The sequence below is a fragment of the Oncorhynchus mykiss genome, chromosome 24 (genome assembly GCF_013265735.2).
Source record: "Oncorhynchus mykiss isolate Arlee chromosome 24, USDA_OmykA_1.1, whole genome shotgun sequence".
Classification (NCBI taxonomy): Eukaryota; Metazoa; Chordata; class Actinopteri; order Salmoniformes; family Salmonidae; genus Oncorhynchus; species Oncorhynchus mykiss.
Genome location: NC_048588.1, coordinates 3,333,051 through 3,346,189, shown reverse-complemented (window position 1 = coordinate 3,346,189; position 13,139 = coordinate 3,333,051). Strand labels below are relative to the sequence as shown.

Sequence of the window (13,139 nt, the reverse complement as noted above, 5' to 3'; positions counted from 1 at the left end):
AAAAGTTCCACCTCTCTCTAGAAACACGCTCTCTGCTAAATGCACAATGTGCCAAATCATCCAACAGAGCAAGATCAGCCATCTCATTCGATTTTTATAGTATTTCAAGAGTAGTTTCACTTTCACACGTGACTAATTCAACAAATTACTGTACTTTATATGCACTGATGTGGTCCAATTATATGATATATGTTCCATGAATTCACAATTAACCTTTCTAGGGCAGGCTAGCGGAACGCTAGCGGAACCCCTCGACAACATTCCGCTGAAAAGGCAAGCGCGCGTAAAATTCAAAACTAGTTTTTAGAAATAAGTAACTTTCATCCATTAACAAGTCCAATACAGCAAATGAAAAACTTCTTGTTAAATCGAAAAAATTATTTATTACTCTCAATTTCACAAATGTTCAACATATTTTCCCCATTCCACACCTTGACAAGCAAGTTCCCTTATTCCACCACTTGGCACTGCGTACTCATGGTCATAGCTGTGCATAAAGTTACGCTCACTCTCAAGCAAATGTGTTCATATTGATAAATCTCACACCTCGAGTGGAAATGATTACAAGCATGGTATACGCACAGATTCGTGCCAACGCATGATTGATAAATGAGGCCCCAGGTGTGCAAAGCTCTTAGACTTTCCCCAGAAAGACTCACAGCTGTAATTGCTGCCAAATGTGATTGTGATGTATTGACACGGGGAGGTTGTTTACTTATCTAATTAAAATATATTAGTGTTTTATTTTTCATGAACCTTTCAAAAAAATTACAAAAATAATCCATTGTCATTCCATTCATAACAATGAAATGTGGAAAAAGTCAAGGGGTGTGAGAACTTTCTGAAGGCACTGTACATAACTGATTTCTAATAGCATTTATTCGTTTTTCTTTCATATTCTGTTACCTAAGAGCTTAGTAAACACAACCAAATGATTATTTTTACAATAGCATATATGAGATGTATATTTTTTTTTTAAAGACTGTTCGTGTTGACGTCCAAAATATTTGTCAATAGCTCGTGGGGTCCCTCAAGGCCAGGCTTTTCTAGTGTTAATTTTTCGTGTTGTCGGCCCGATTTGATTACGAATCAGCAAGCTAAGCTCAGGAGCTGGGAGCGGAGGCTCTGCAGCAGCACTTGAGAACTTGTGCATTCCATGGCGGCTTAATGAAGGCTGGCCAATACCTGCAGTAGTGTTGTAATCGCATAGCAGCCCCAGACTGTACAGGTTCTCTCATATTTTTTTGTACACGCCTCGCCTGGCCTCCAGCTCACCACTGAGGTGAATTCTGTCATTGTTTATAACGTGTCGCCCAATCAGGGACCGTCTGTTGAACATTTGCTTGAACACATAAAATATGGTTCAATGGCTCAAATACCTGCATTTGTGGCGAAGGGTTTAGGCTACATTGTTCCTGATGGGATATATTTAAATAAACCCAAATCTGCCAAACAAAGAAAAGGAATGCGAAAGACAATCGATTGTCATCCAATTTCTTTTGTTTCACAACAGTGTGAACGAACCCCACAGGTTTTTGTGCAGCCAGGTGCCGTACAAACAAGTTATTGATGTCGGCAATAGATAATCCTAGTGACAGTATGTGTTGGTTTGTGCCTGCTGCCTGCAAATTTTTGTCATTTAAGGAGAGATAAAATGGTGCGTTTGGCTTGTCCTGAGAGCTCAGACAGACAATCTCCCTTTCAAACTGTATGTTGGTTTTAGGAGTCTAGTTTAGACCCAGGGATTGTGTGATACAGCCCCCCCACCACCCCCCCTCTCCATACAGTAGAGTTTGTGGTGCTTAAAGGTGAATTAGTGCTCAGTGCTGTTGCAGTAAAACCCACAGATTACTGGGGGAGGGGAGCAGCCCAGACTTTATGGCCCTGTAGCTTGTATTGCAAGTCTTTCCCTGCTTCTGTTGACCTTGAGCTGTACCTGGCCAGGCATCTATCTATATGGTACACAGTGTGGCCCCTGGCCTCTCAACAGAACACTCTCCCACTCCAACTCTAGTTCCTTACTTGCTGAGTCCTAGCGCTCTACTGTACTGAGAGTAGGTAACAAGGTGATCATGAATATTCCAGAATGTTGTATGTGTGTGCATGCTGTGAGAACCAGCGGAGTTTCTCCACCTCTGGGCTGTGGGAATGATGCTCTCTTCCTGCGCCTCACGTCTCTCTATCCCCCCCTCCGGAAAGTGTTTACGCTCACTCTTGCTCTACAACAACACTGCAAGCTAGACCAAATTCTTATCCAAGGACACACACACACAGAGAGTGTTGACATGAGCTGACATGTACCTCAGTTTGAGTCTCACTTAGGCTTCACTTTCTAGAATGGAAGCGATATGTTCTATGTTGAGGTTGAATGTGTTTTTGGGTGTGACGTTGATGGCAAAAGAATGGTCTTAATTTGAGGGGGAGGGATCGTGACAGTCATTTCACAATCTGCTTCTAGAGATTTGGTTGGAAGGGAAGATGCTCGAGCTCTGTTAGTTTGAGGAGATCTCACAAGAGACTTTTGTGTTGTATTTAGAGACGGGTGATTATTGAGTTGCTGCCTGCCCTGGATGTCCAGCCAGGTGGTTCTAATACAATCCAGCCTCTCCTGGATCAACAGGTCTGGGTGCACACGCACATAGCCTACACTCTTTCTTTCTCGCTCTGTCACACACAATGCACTCACTCGCCCTCTCTTCAGACACATTTTGTTTTTGACCGCTTTTTAAAGCCTTGTCCCTCTGTTGTCCGCTCTGCCGTATCCTCATCAGTCCTAGGCCTAACACCTGATGCCCTGAACCTTTTGCTCAGTGTGTGTGATTGAGCGGTAGGTGTGTTGCATAGGCAGCGCAGTTCTGTTTATGTGCTTTCCAGGGCTCTTTAGAGCAGCCTGCCAGGCTGTTCTTTCATTCTGGGTCTGAAGGCTGGCAGAGCCTCATGGTACTGATCCCTGGCTGGGCCTGTCTGGCCTGCAGGAGAGCTTTAGTTCTGCTGCCATGGCCTGCTTCTATCTGCCTGCAGTTGCAGGTCATTAGAATTGGCACAGGAAGAGGAGGACTGTGGGTTATAGGTGTTTGGAAATGGACTATCTGTTTTGATTACATGCTTTCGAGGGAAGCTAACACCTGAACTATAAGGTGAGTTTCTATCTCTGTCACACACACCGTGTTGTTGTCTGGTGGTGCTCTCTGGTCATTAGTTATTTGGGATGTGATCGGAGGAGATCAGACAGTCGTGTGTGTGTGTGTTGGGGAACACTGAATAGTTGTCTACTGCAGACAGACAAAGCCACAGTATGTGACTCCCACTAGCAGATCACTTACACACACACACACACACACACACACACACACGCACACACCCTCTCATTCTCGCGCTGTGCACTGTACAGACTAACATCTGTTACACACCCACACACACACAGGCCTACACCTTGTGCATATGGACACACACACACACACACACACACACACACACACAGTAACATGTTCACACACATGATCTCTCTCTCTCTTAAGCACACATGTCGACCCAGTAAGCCTAATTGTGGGATATTCCCTGGCGACTCATTGCTATTATTACATTGTCACTTGACTTTGAATGGGTTAGAATTACTAAAGCCTCAGGTTTCCTAGAAGCCACTAGGACACAGTGTTATCTTTGTTGTGAATTCATATAAAAAAAACTTGATGTGTTAAGATCCCACACTACGAAAATGCCCATGCAGCGCCTGAATGTCTGTGGTTGAACCATACTGTATGGAGTCAAACCGCGCAGAGTCTGTATGCATTGCATTTTTATCTTCAACGTTCACCGCCTTAGACAATCCTTAGCCTGATCCCGTGTCTGTTTTTGCGTGATTCATTGGCAAGCTAAACATAAATTCCATTTGGAGTTGGCACGAGACTGACTGGCACCCGGGCTAGGGATGACTGGCCTGTCACTCAGGAGTGGGGCTGGGTTAGAAGGAAGAGGCAGAAGTCAAATGAAGGGTGGGGAAGAAAGGAGAGGGGAAGGGAAGAAAGGAGAGGGAGGAAGCGAAGAGAGGAGGCAATTTGTCTCACTTTAGCGTAAGTTGCCAAACTACTGATGGCAGCACAAAATATCAGACCTTTTATGCTGTGTGTGTGTGTGTGTGTGCGCGCGCACCCACCTCTACCCCTGTCCCGTTGTCTGCATTTCTCTCATTAGTCTCTCTGAGCTGAAACAATGGGGATAAATCTGCACCCCAGTCATCTGACGAGTTAGCTCTGAGCGAGATGGTATTGGGTGGCAGTCGGTCTCACACACACACGGTGGACTCTTTAGAAATCTGCAGTACAGAGGCACCTTGAGGGGTATTTGGTATTTTATTAGGATCCACATTAGCAGTTGCAAAAGCAGCAGTTACTCTTGCTGGGGTCCACACAAAACATGAAACAGAACATTCATTAATAAAGGACAGAACTACATTAATTTAAAAATGAAACTTAGTTTGTGTGCATGTATGCTGTCTTAATTAATGAAATGTGGAAAAAGTCCAGGGGTGTGGCTTATTTTTTTACCTTTATTTAACTAGACAAGTCACTTAACACATTCTTATTTTCAATGACGGCCTAGGAACAGTGGGTTAACTGCCTTGTTCAGGGGCAGAACAACATATTTTTACCTTGTCAGCTCGGGAATTTGATCTTGCAACCTTTCGGTTACTAGTCCAACTCTAGACTACCTGCCGCCCCATGTAGCCTAGTGGGGTGTTGCTTTATCTGTTGTTTTTTTTTACCAGTTTTATTGTTCATTTGAGCAATATGAGATGGAAATTCCATGCAATAATTGTTCTATGTAATACTGTACGCTTTTTTTGAATTTGTTCTGGATTTGGTGACTGAAAAGGCCTCTGGTGGCTTATCTGGGGGGTAAGTGTGTGTGTCAGTCAGCTGTGTGTAAATTGACTATGCAATTTAGAATTTCACATTGACTGCATCACTACTTTTTATAAGAAACAGTCTCTCCTCAACTCTTAGGCAAGAGAGACTGGTATGCATAGTATTTATATTAGCCCTCTGATTACAATGAAGAGCAAGACGTGCCGCTGTGTTCTGGGGAAGGTCTTTCCTTGCAGCACTCGACCACACGAGTGGACAATAATCAAGATGAGACCAAACTAGAGCCTGCATGACATGCTTTTGTAAGTGCAGTGTCATAAAAGCAGAACTTCTCTTTATTACCATTGAATCTATATGTTTTGACCATGACAGTTTACAATCTAAGGTAACACCAAGTCATTTAGTGTCCTCAACTTGTTCAACAGCCACACCATTCATTACTAGATTCTGCGGAGGTCTAGATCGTAGGGAATGATTTGTACCAAATACAATGCTCTTAGTTTTAGATGTTCAGGATCAGTTTATTACGAGTTGACATTCCAAAACAGACTTCAACTCTTTAAGGGTTTCAGTGACTTCATTAGCTGTGGTTGCTGATGCATATATAGTTGAGTCATCAGTTACATGGAAACACATGGTTTGTTTGATGTCAATGGTAAAAATAGAAAAGAGTAGAGGGCATAGAGAGCTGCCCTGAGGTACACCACACTTTGCATGTTTGACATTAAAGAAGCTTCCATTTAGGAAAACCCTTTGAGTTCTATTAGATGGATAGCTCTGATATGGCAGATGTTGAAAAGCCAAAACACATACATTTTCACAACATCAGGTTATCGTCAATAATGTCAAAGGCTTTTATTATCAATTGATTTCAACCAATCATCAGTAGTTTGTGTCAGTGCAGTACATGTTGAGGACTTAAGCATGCTAGAAGTCTGTTAATTTGTTTACAGAGAAATAACATTGTTTTGATAAGAGCTGGCAGCAAGCTGATTGGTCTGCTGTTAAAGCAGCCTCTACTGGTTCTAACACTCTTGGGTAGTGGAATGACTTTGGGTTCCCTCCGTCCTGAGGACAAAGACTTTCCTCTAAGCCAAGATTAAAGACATGACAGATAGGAGTGACTATAGAGTCAGCTACCATCCTCAGTAGCTTTCCATCTAAGTTATCAATGCCAGGATGTTTGTTATTATTGAGTGATAACAATAATTTTCTACCTCTCCCACACTAACTTTACAAAATTCCAACTTGCAATACTTTTCTTTCATTAATATTTTTTTTTATGCATGAGTATGATGGCTCACTGTTCGTTGTCTGCACTTCCTGCCTAAGTTGCCAATGACGGAATCAATTTAAATAATAGGCAACATCAAGTGGTTTTGTGATGAATAAGCCATCTGATTCGATTTGAATTTGTCTTTCTACCATTTACAATCAATCAATCAATCAAATGTATTTATATAGCCCTTCTTACATAAGCTGATATCTCAGTGCTGTACAGAAACCTAGCCTTAAACCCCAAACAGCAAGCAATGCAGGTGTAGAAGCACTGTGGCTAGGAAATCTGTTTCTTAACAGGTGCATGTTTATAAATAATTGGAAGAAGCAATTTCATAAATTCATCAAGTGCAGCATCTGGATGCTCCTTATTAATCACATCAGATCAACAAATATTTTCAACATTATCCACATAAATGTTTTGTATGATCTCTCATACACTATTTTAGGCCCAGTTTTCAGGACTTCGGCTTTCCTGGATATAGCCACTATATTGTGATCACTGCATCCAGTGGGTACAGATACAGCTTTGGATTAAAGTTCTACAGTATTAGTAAAAATGGGATTAATACATGTGGATGATCTTGTTCCTGTAGTGTTTGTAAACACCCTGGTAGGTTGATTAATAACCTGATCCAGACTACAGGCACTGGTTACAGTGAAAAGCTTCCTCTTGAGCGGACTGCTTGATGAAAACCAGGCAATATTCATGTTTATTCTATATTCTATTTACATCGCATTTCAGAAGCATTATTTAGATACTGACTGTTAGCACTTGGTGGGCTATAGCAACACCCCAAAAGAAAGGGCTTGTGTTATGTGCCAATAACACTTGACATAATATATTCTCTGAGCATTACAGGGATATATGTGTGCGTGTGCTGTGAGGTTGAAGCTATGAACCAATAGGCTTGTCTCTCTCATTCCTTCCTGGCTTTTGGGAGGGTGGACAATGAGCCTGTCATAGTGGATATAAGCAATGTCCCCAGTTATTTCCTCTTCTGGCGCACAGTGTCCGCATAGACCTCGTTGAGGAAGATAAATGTTCCTGTCAAGTTCTTGGCTCTTTCCAGAACAGCTACCTTGTCCTTGAACTTCTGGAACTTTACCACTATCGCCCTGGGCCTGTCACCTGGGCCGGTGGTGTGTTTTCCAGTTCCCTTTGCGCGCTCCACTTCAATCTTCCTGTGGTCCATCATCTGTTTCTTCCGAGATAATTTCCCTCACTTTGTCCTCAGACTCCGTCCAGGTCTCGTGGAGATTCTGCAATTCTGTCCACAACCATGTTCTGCCTTGATTGTCCCTCTGTTACTGTTATCATGGATTCACATACAGTACTGATGTCCTCTCTCAATGACTTACAGATTGCTGTCCCAACTTGCCGTTATCCTGTTTATACTCATCGAGCTGACCCTGAAGAACTGCAAACTTCAGGTTTTGGACCTCTGGTCAGGTCGTGCATTATTTTATAAGTTGACTGAACCAGTATTTGGACACAGGACTTGAAGTTATTTTCTTGTTGTAACAACTGCTTGTAGAACTCTTTTTGTTTTTGTGATAGAGCGACGCCACTGTCGTCAACGGTACTCCCGCCGGCTTTAGCTTTTGTCGTTGTAGCAAACTTTTATGCTGTTACTCTACGCAGTTCCAGACAGAGCATGTCACAGGGAAGATTAAAAACAACAAACAGCAGGGATCTAGACAGCCACAAGCTCAGGAATATCTGCGGTCCCAGCCACAATAGCGAACCACATTGTGGGCTGCGTTCAAGCCCTCAAGAAAACCCTGCTAGCTAGTTAGCAGCTAGGCTAGTTGCTACGCCAAACAGCTCCTCAGACCCAGCCTTGGTCGGCAGGATCGAGGACAGATAGTAGCAGTCCCACCTACTGATGCTAACCACATCACGGGATCCAAAAACAAAAGGTAGCTAGTTATTAAGAAACGTTTCAATAGACTTTCAAAAGTTTCCAAAACAACACACCGCGCTCTCCCTCGTTCTGCGGGGGTCTCCATGTTGCCCCTCTCTCCACTGATGAGTCCGACGCAGTCTGAACACTGACACCAGCCATTTTATAGAGAGTGGATCCGATTGGCTTTGTTCCTTGTCCATTTGTTAAGGAGATGGCAAATCCCATATACTTACTGTCTCAAAATGCCACTTGTTTATGACTCACTCAGCCAATGTGTGAAATCACTGCATTTTTTTGAACTGTTTTAACTCACTTGCTGCAAATGTTTTATAAAGAGGTGAGAACATAACTAGAAAATGGGAGTGTCATTGTGTTGTCAATCGTTCTGTGCTATAATGTCTGATGCAAACTAATGTCATCAACAGGCCACGTGTGTGTGTGTGTGTGTGTGTGTGTGTGTGTGATCATGTGTCTCACCTTGTTGCTCTGACTCTTGTTTTTCAGCCCAGAATGTGACGGTGGATGAGATTCTCGCTGCCTACAGACAGGCCTGTGTGAAACTCAACTGTAAACTCATCCCCAAAGTGCTCAAACAGATGCAGGTAAACCTGAATGAAACGTGCACAGATATAGATAGAAAAATAATTCTCCATGCCACTACTTCAATAGCCTAATAACAGCACTGAAACACCGGGCATCATTCAGGCTTTAGAGTCTTGTCGTAGAGCTAGATTAGGCCTACATCTGGACTTTAAATCCCCAACTCCATCACCACCTCATCGAAATCTGGTACCAGTGGAACCCTCTCACCCCTCATCACTCCTGGCACACAATCAAACATCACCTGATCTCAAACCACCCTGCTGGGGCAGCTCACTCACACCCACCATGGGGATTGTCATGTTGCTAGCTGGGCTTTGCTGACAGCAGCAGGGGGGTTTATGTGCTGTGTCTTTCTTGTTTGTTGATGTTTGTTTTTCTGTTTGCAAGGTCATGTGTGCTCTAATCCCTAAGAATAAGCAGTTCCTGAGATCTGCTAGGGAATGCCTCTACTGTTTAAAAAAAAATAATAATAATAATACATATACATATATACTGCTTAAAAAAATAAAGGGAACACTTAAACAACACAATGTAACTCCAAGTCACTCACACTTCTGTGAAATCAAACTGTCCACTTAGGAAGCAACACTGACAATAAATGTCACATGCTGTTGTGCAAATGGAATAGACAACAGGTGGAAATTATAGGCAATTAGCAAGACACCCCCCAATAAAGGAGTGGTTCTGCAGGTGGTGACCACAGAGCACTTCTCAGTTCCTATGTTTCCTGGCTGATGTTTTGGTCACTTTTGAATGCTGGCAGTGCTTTCACTCTAGTGGTAGCATGAGACGGAGTCCACAACCCACACAAGTGGCTCAGGTAGTGCAGCTCACCCAGGATGGCACATCAATGCGAGCTATGGCAAGAAGGTTTGCTGTGTCTGTCAGTGTAGTGTCCAGAGCATGGAGGCGCTACCAGGAGACAGGCCAGTACATCAGGAGACGTGGAGGAGGCCGTAGGAGGGCAACAACCCAGCAGCAGGACCGCTACCTCCAACTTTGTGCAAGGAGGAGCAGGAGGAGCACTGCCAGAGCCCTGCAAAATGACCTCCAGCAGGCCACAAATGTGCATGTGTCTGCTCAAACGGTCAGAAACAGACTCCATGAGGGTGGTATGAGGGCCCGACGTCCACAGGTGGGGGTTGTACTTACAGTCCAACACCGTGCAGGACGTTTGGCATTTGCCAGAGAACACCAAGATTGGCAAATTCACCACTGGCGCCCTGTGCTCTTCACAGATGAAAGCAGGTTCACACTGAGCACATGTGACAGACGTGACAGAGTCTGGAGACGCCGTGAAGAACGTTCTGCTGCCTGCAACATCCTCCAGCACGACCGGTTTAGCAGTGGGTCAGTCATGGTGTGGGGTGGCATTTCTTTGGGGGGCCGGACAGCCCTCCATGTGCTCGCCAGAGGTAGGTAGCCTGGCTGCCATTAGGTACCGAGATGAGATCCTCAGACCCCTTGTGAGACCATATGCTGGTGCGGTTGGCCCTGGGTTCCTCCTAATGCAAGACAATGCTAGACCTCATGTGGCAGGAGTGTGTCAGCAGTTCCTGCAAGTGGAAGGCATTGATGCTATGGACTGGCCCGCCCGTTTCCCAGACCTGAATCCAATTGAGCACATCTGGGACATCATGTCTCGCTCCATCCACCAACGCCACATTGCACCACACTGTCCAGGTCTGGGAGGAGATCCCTCCGGAGACCATCCGCCACCTCATCAGGAGCATGCCCAGGCGTTGTAGGGAGGTCATACAGGCACGTGGAGGCCACACACACTACTGAGCCTAATTTTGACTTGTTTTAAGGACATTCCATCAAAGTTGGATCAGCCTGTAGTGTGGTTTTACACTTTAATTTTGAGTGTGACTCCAAATCCAGACCTCCATGGGTTGATAAATTTGATTTCCACTGATAATTTTTGTGTGATTTTGTTGTCAGCACATTCAACTATGTAAAGAAAAAAGTATTTAATAAGAATATTTCATTCATTCAGATCTAGGATGTGTTATTTTAGTGTTCCCGTTATTTTTTTTGAGCAGTATGCATGCATACATACATACATACATACATACATACATACATACATACATACACACACACACACACACACACACACACACACACACACACACACACACACACACACACACACACACACACACACACACACACCGGTGTGTGCAGAGACTTCCCTTTGTCTTGGTGACAGAACAGGAATGAATGGGGAAACCTGTGAAGGGCAGAACAGGGGGAGGGCTCATGATTGGATAACCGATTATGACACGGACCTTGCCAGTTTGTACTTGGCTTATTGCTGTAATTATATTGTCCAGTAGTCTTTTTCCTTTCCGTTCATGTGAGAGGTCAACCAATGCAGCATTGAGACCATGATATTTGCTTGTAAAGAGAGCAATCACAGATGGAATTAGTAATGTATTGATGGATTGAAATTAAGAGCAAGACCGTGGCACAGCCATAAGTAGCATAAGAGGGGGAGGGGGAGTGTGTGACCCTCCTACTGTAAGTTGCCACGGTTACCTGCCCAGCCACCCCTGCACTCCAGCATGTCTCTGTCTGCTGTGCCGTGTCATTAGAAAGTTTGAGTGAGTATTTACGAAAGTGCTTACTCTTCAAGACCCACCCCAGAACTCTGGCCACCCATCCCTCCGTCCACCCTTAACACACTCACGCATACGGCCACACATGCACACAGACATTCCAACAATTCTCAAACACACCCTTGAACAGTACAAACACACACACACACACACACACACACACACACACACACGCTTAAGCTAAAGCAGCCTACTGTCAACATTCTGTTGATGGTCAATAGCCTTCTGTTGATGGTCAATACACACCCCCTTGCTTGCATACAGAAGTATAGGCGGGTTTTAATTACCCACAGTATCTTCCTAAAGCCTCCTCAGCAGGTTAGTCTTTCTCTGTTGTGTGTCTTGTCTTAGCAAGACAATGGGCTTCAGGGTGTGTGAACGTGGGATGGCAGTAGGAATCTGCAGTGGGTAAGGATGAGCTCATATGGACGAGTCACTGAGGGTGAGTGACAGGCGGGCTGGTAGCAGGATGTGGAGTGCAGGGACATGTTATAACTGTCGGATGTTTGCAGTTTGCGCTGCCACTGCCCACACACAGGACACTAGGGCTGGGCGATAGGGCATAAAGCTTTTTTCAAACTTATGGGCGATTCGCGATGTATCTCGATTTTTGTGACGTTTTCTCTAATAAGCTTTGTTGTATAATTAAAAGTCAAATCCACAGCATTTAAAACAATCTATTGAATTCAGAGCTCCTGAAATTATACCTAGGCTGAATATATGCCTTCCACAACCTTAAGACCCACTAATAATTTAATTATTTTATAAAAATATTATTATTATTATTATTATTATTATTATTATTATACCTGCTTTTTTGCAAAAATCACTGATCTGGCTTTCAGGTATGTCTTTAAAAATGACATTTTTGTTAGGGGATCCCGAGTGGCGCAGCGGTGTAAAACACCATCTCCGTGCTAGAGGCTACACTACAGACCCTGGTTCGGTTCCAGGTAGTATCACAACCGGCCGTGATTGGGAGTACCATAGTGCGGCACACAATTGGCCCAGCGGCGTTCCGGTTTGGCCGGGGTAAGCCATCATTGTAAATAAGAATTTGTTCTTAACTGACTTGATCAAGTTAAATAAATACAAATATTTCACAAGCTCTGAATTCAGCTAACAAGGCAAAACCTTTGAATAGTTATGAACACAATCGTCTGTCCGTCTCCAACTGTTTGAACAGCATGCTAGCCTGTCCGCTTGGTTCAGATGTTGAAATCAAGTGGCCTATCTTGTTTCTCAGAATGAGAACGAGTTGCCAATTCCTTTATATAATAGTTTTGTGCTTATTGCACAAACACTAAACAGCTAATATAACAATCTTTATTTGACCAAAATGATGCTAGCGAAACGTAATGCTCGCACAACAAACTGAGTATTCATTTTTCAGAGTCAATGTTCATTGGAACATCTGTTTTAGTAGTATCTGCTCTGCTTGAAATTTGAGTTGAAACATAAACAGGGTATGGTTAGAAAGGTTAACTTCTCTATTACAGTAAAATAATGTCTCCATGTGTTTCTGTGTCCGTATGACCGATTCTGTTGGACCAAACCTCAAATGCAAATAGCGAGTTAAAACCATTTGTCAGAGCTGATGGCGTGAGCTTAAATTGTTGTTGTGGGTGGTAGGGGGAGGGGCTTGGGAGAAAGAGGTGAAGCGAGAGGTTTCACACCTGCCAAAATCTGTCCAAAATAGTCCCTATGTGCTTATTTTTAACCTAAGCTTCTCGCCTGCTTTCCCGCCTTTGGGACAACGACTCCCGTTGTTCTGGCAGAGACATGAGCATCTCTTTATTATATACAGATCTCTGGTGTAAATGGGAAGGTGTACACTGCACAGAAAGGAGCGGACGAGA

At 43.8% G+C, this 13,139-nt stretch overlaps 1 protein-coding gene across 4 annotated transcripts in view; it reads left to right on the top strand.

The window, feature by feature from the left end:
* LOC110503507 (protein phosphatase 1 regulatory subunit 37) overlaps positions 1–13,139 on the top strand; it is a 55,616-nt gene that overhangs the window by 19,703 nt on the left and 22,774 nt on the right. For all 4 annotated transcript variants that reach the window (XM_021581847.2, XM_021581848.2, XM_036961968.1 and 1 more), the window contains one exon: positions 8,558–8,655. In XM_021581847.2, coding sequence (XP_021437522.2) covers positions 8,558–8,655 — 98 coding nt within the window. The remainder of the gene's footprint in view (positions 1–8,557; positions 8,656–13,139) is intronic.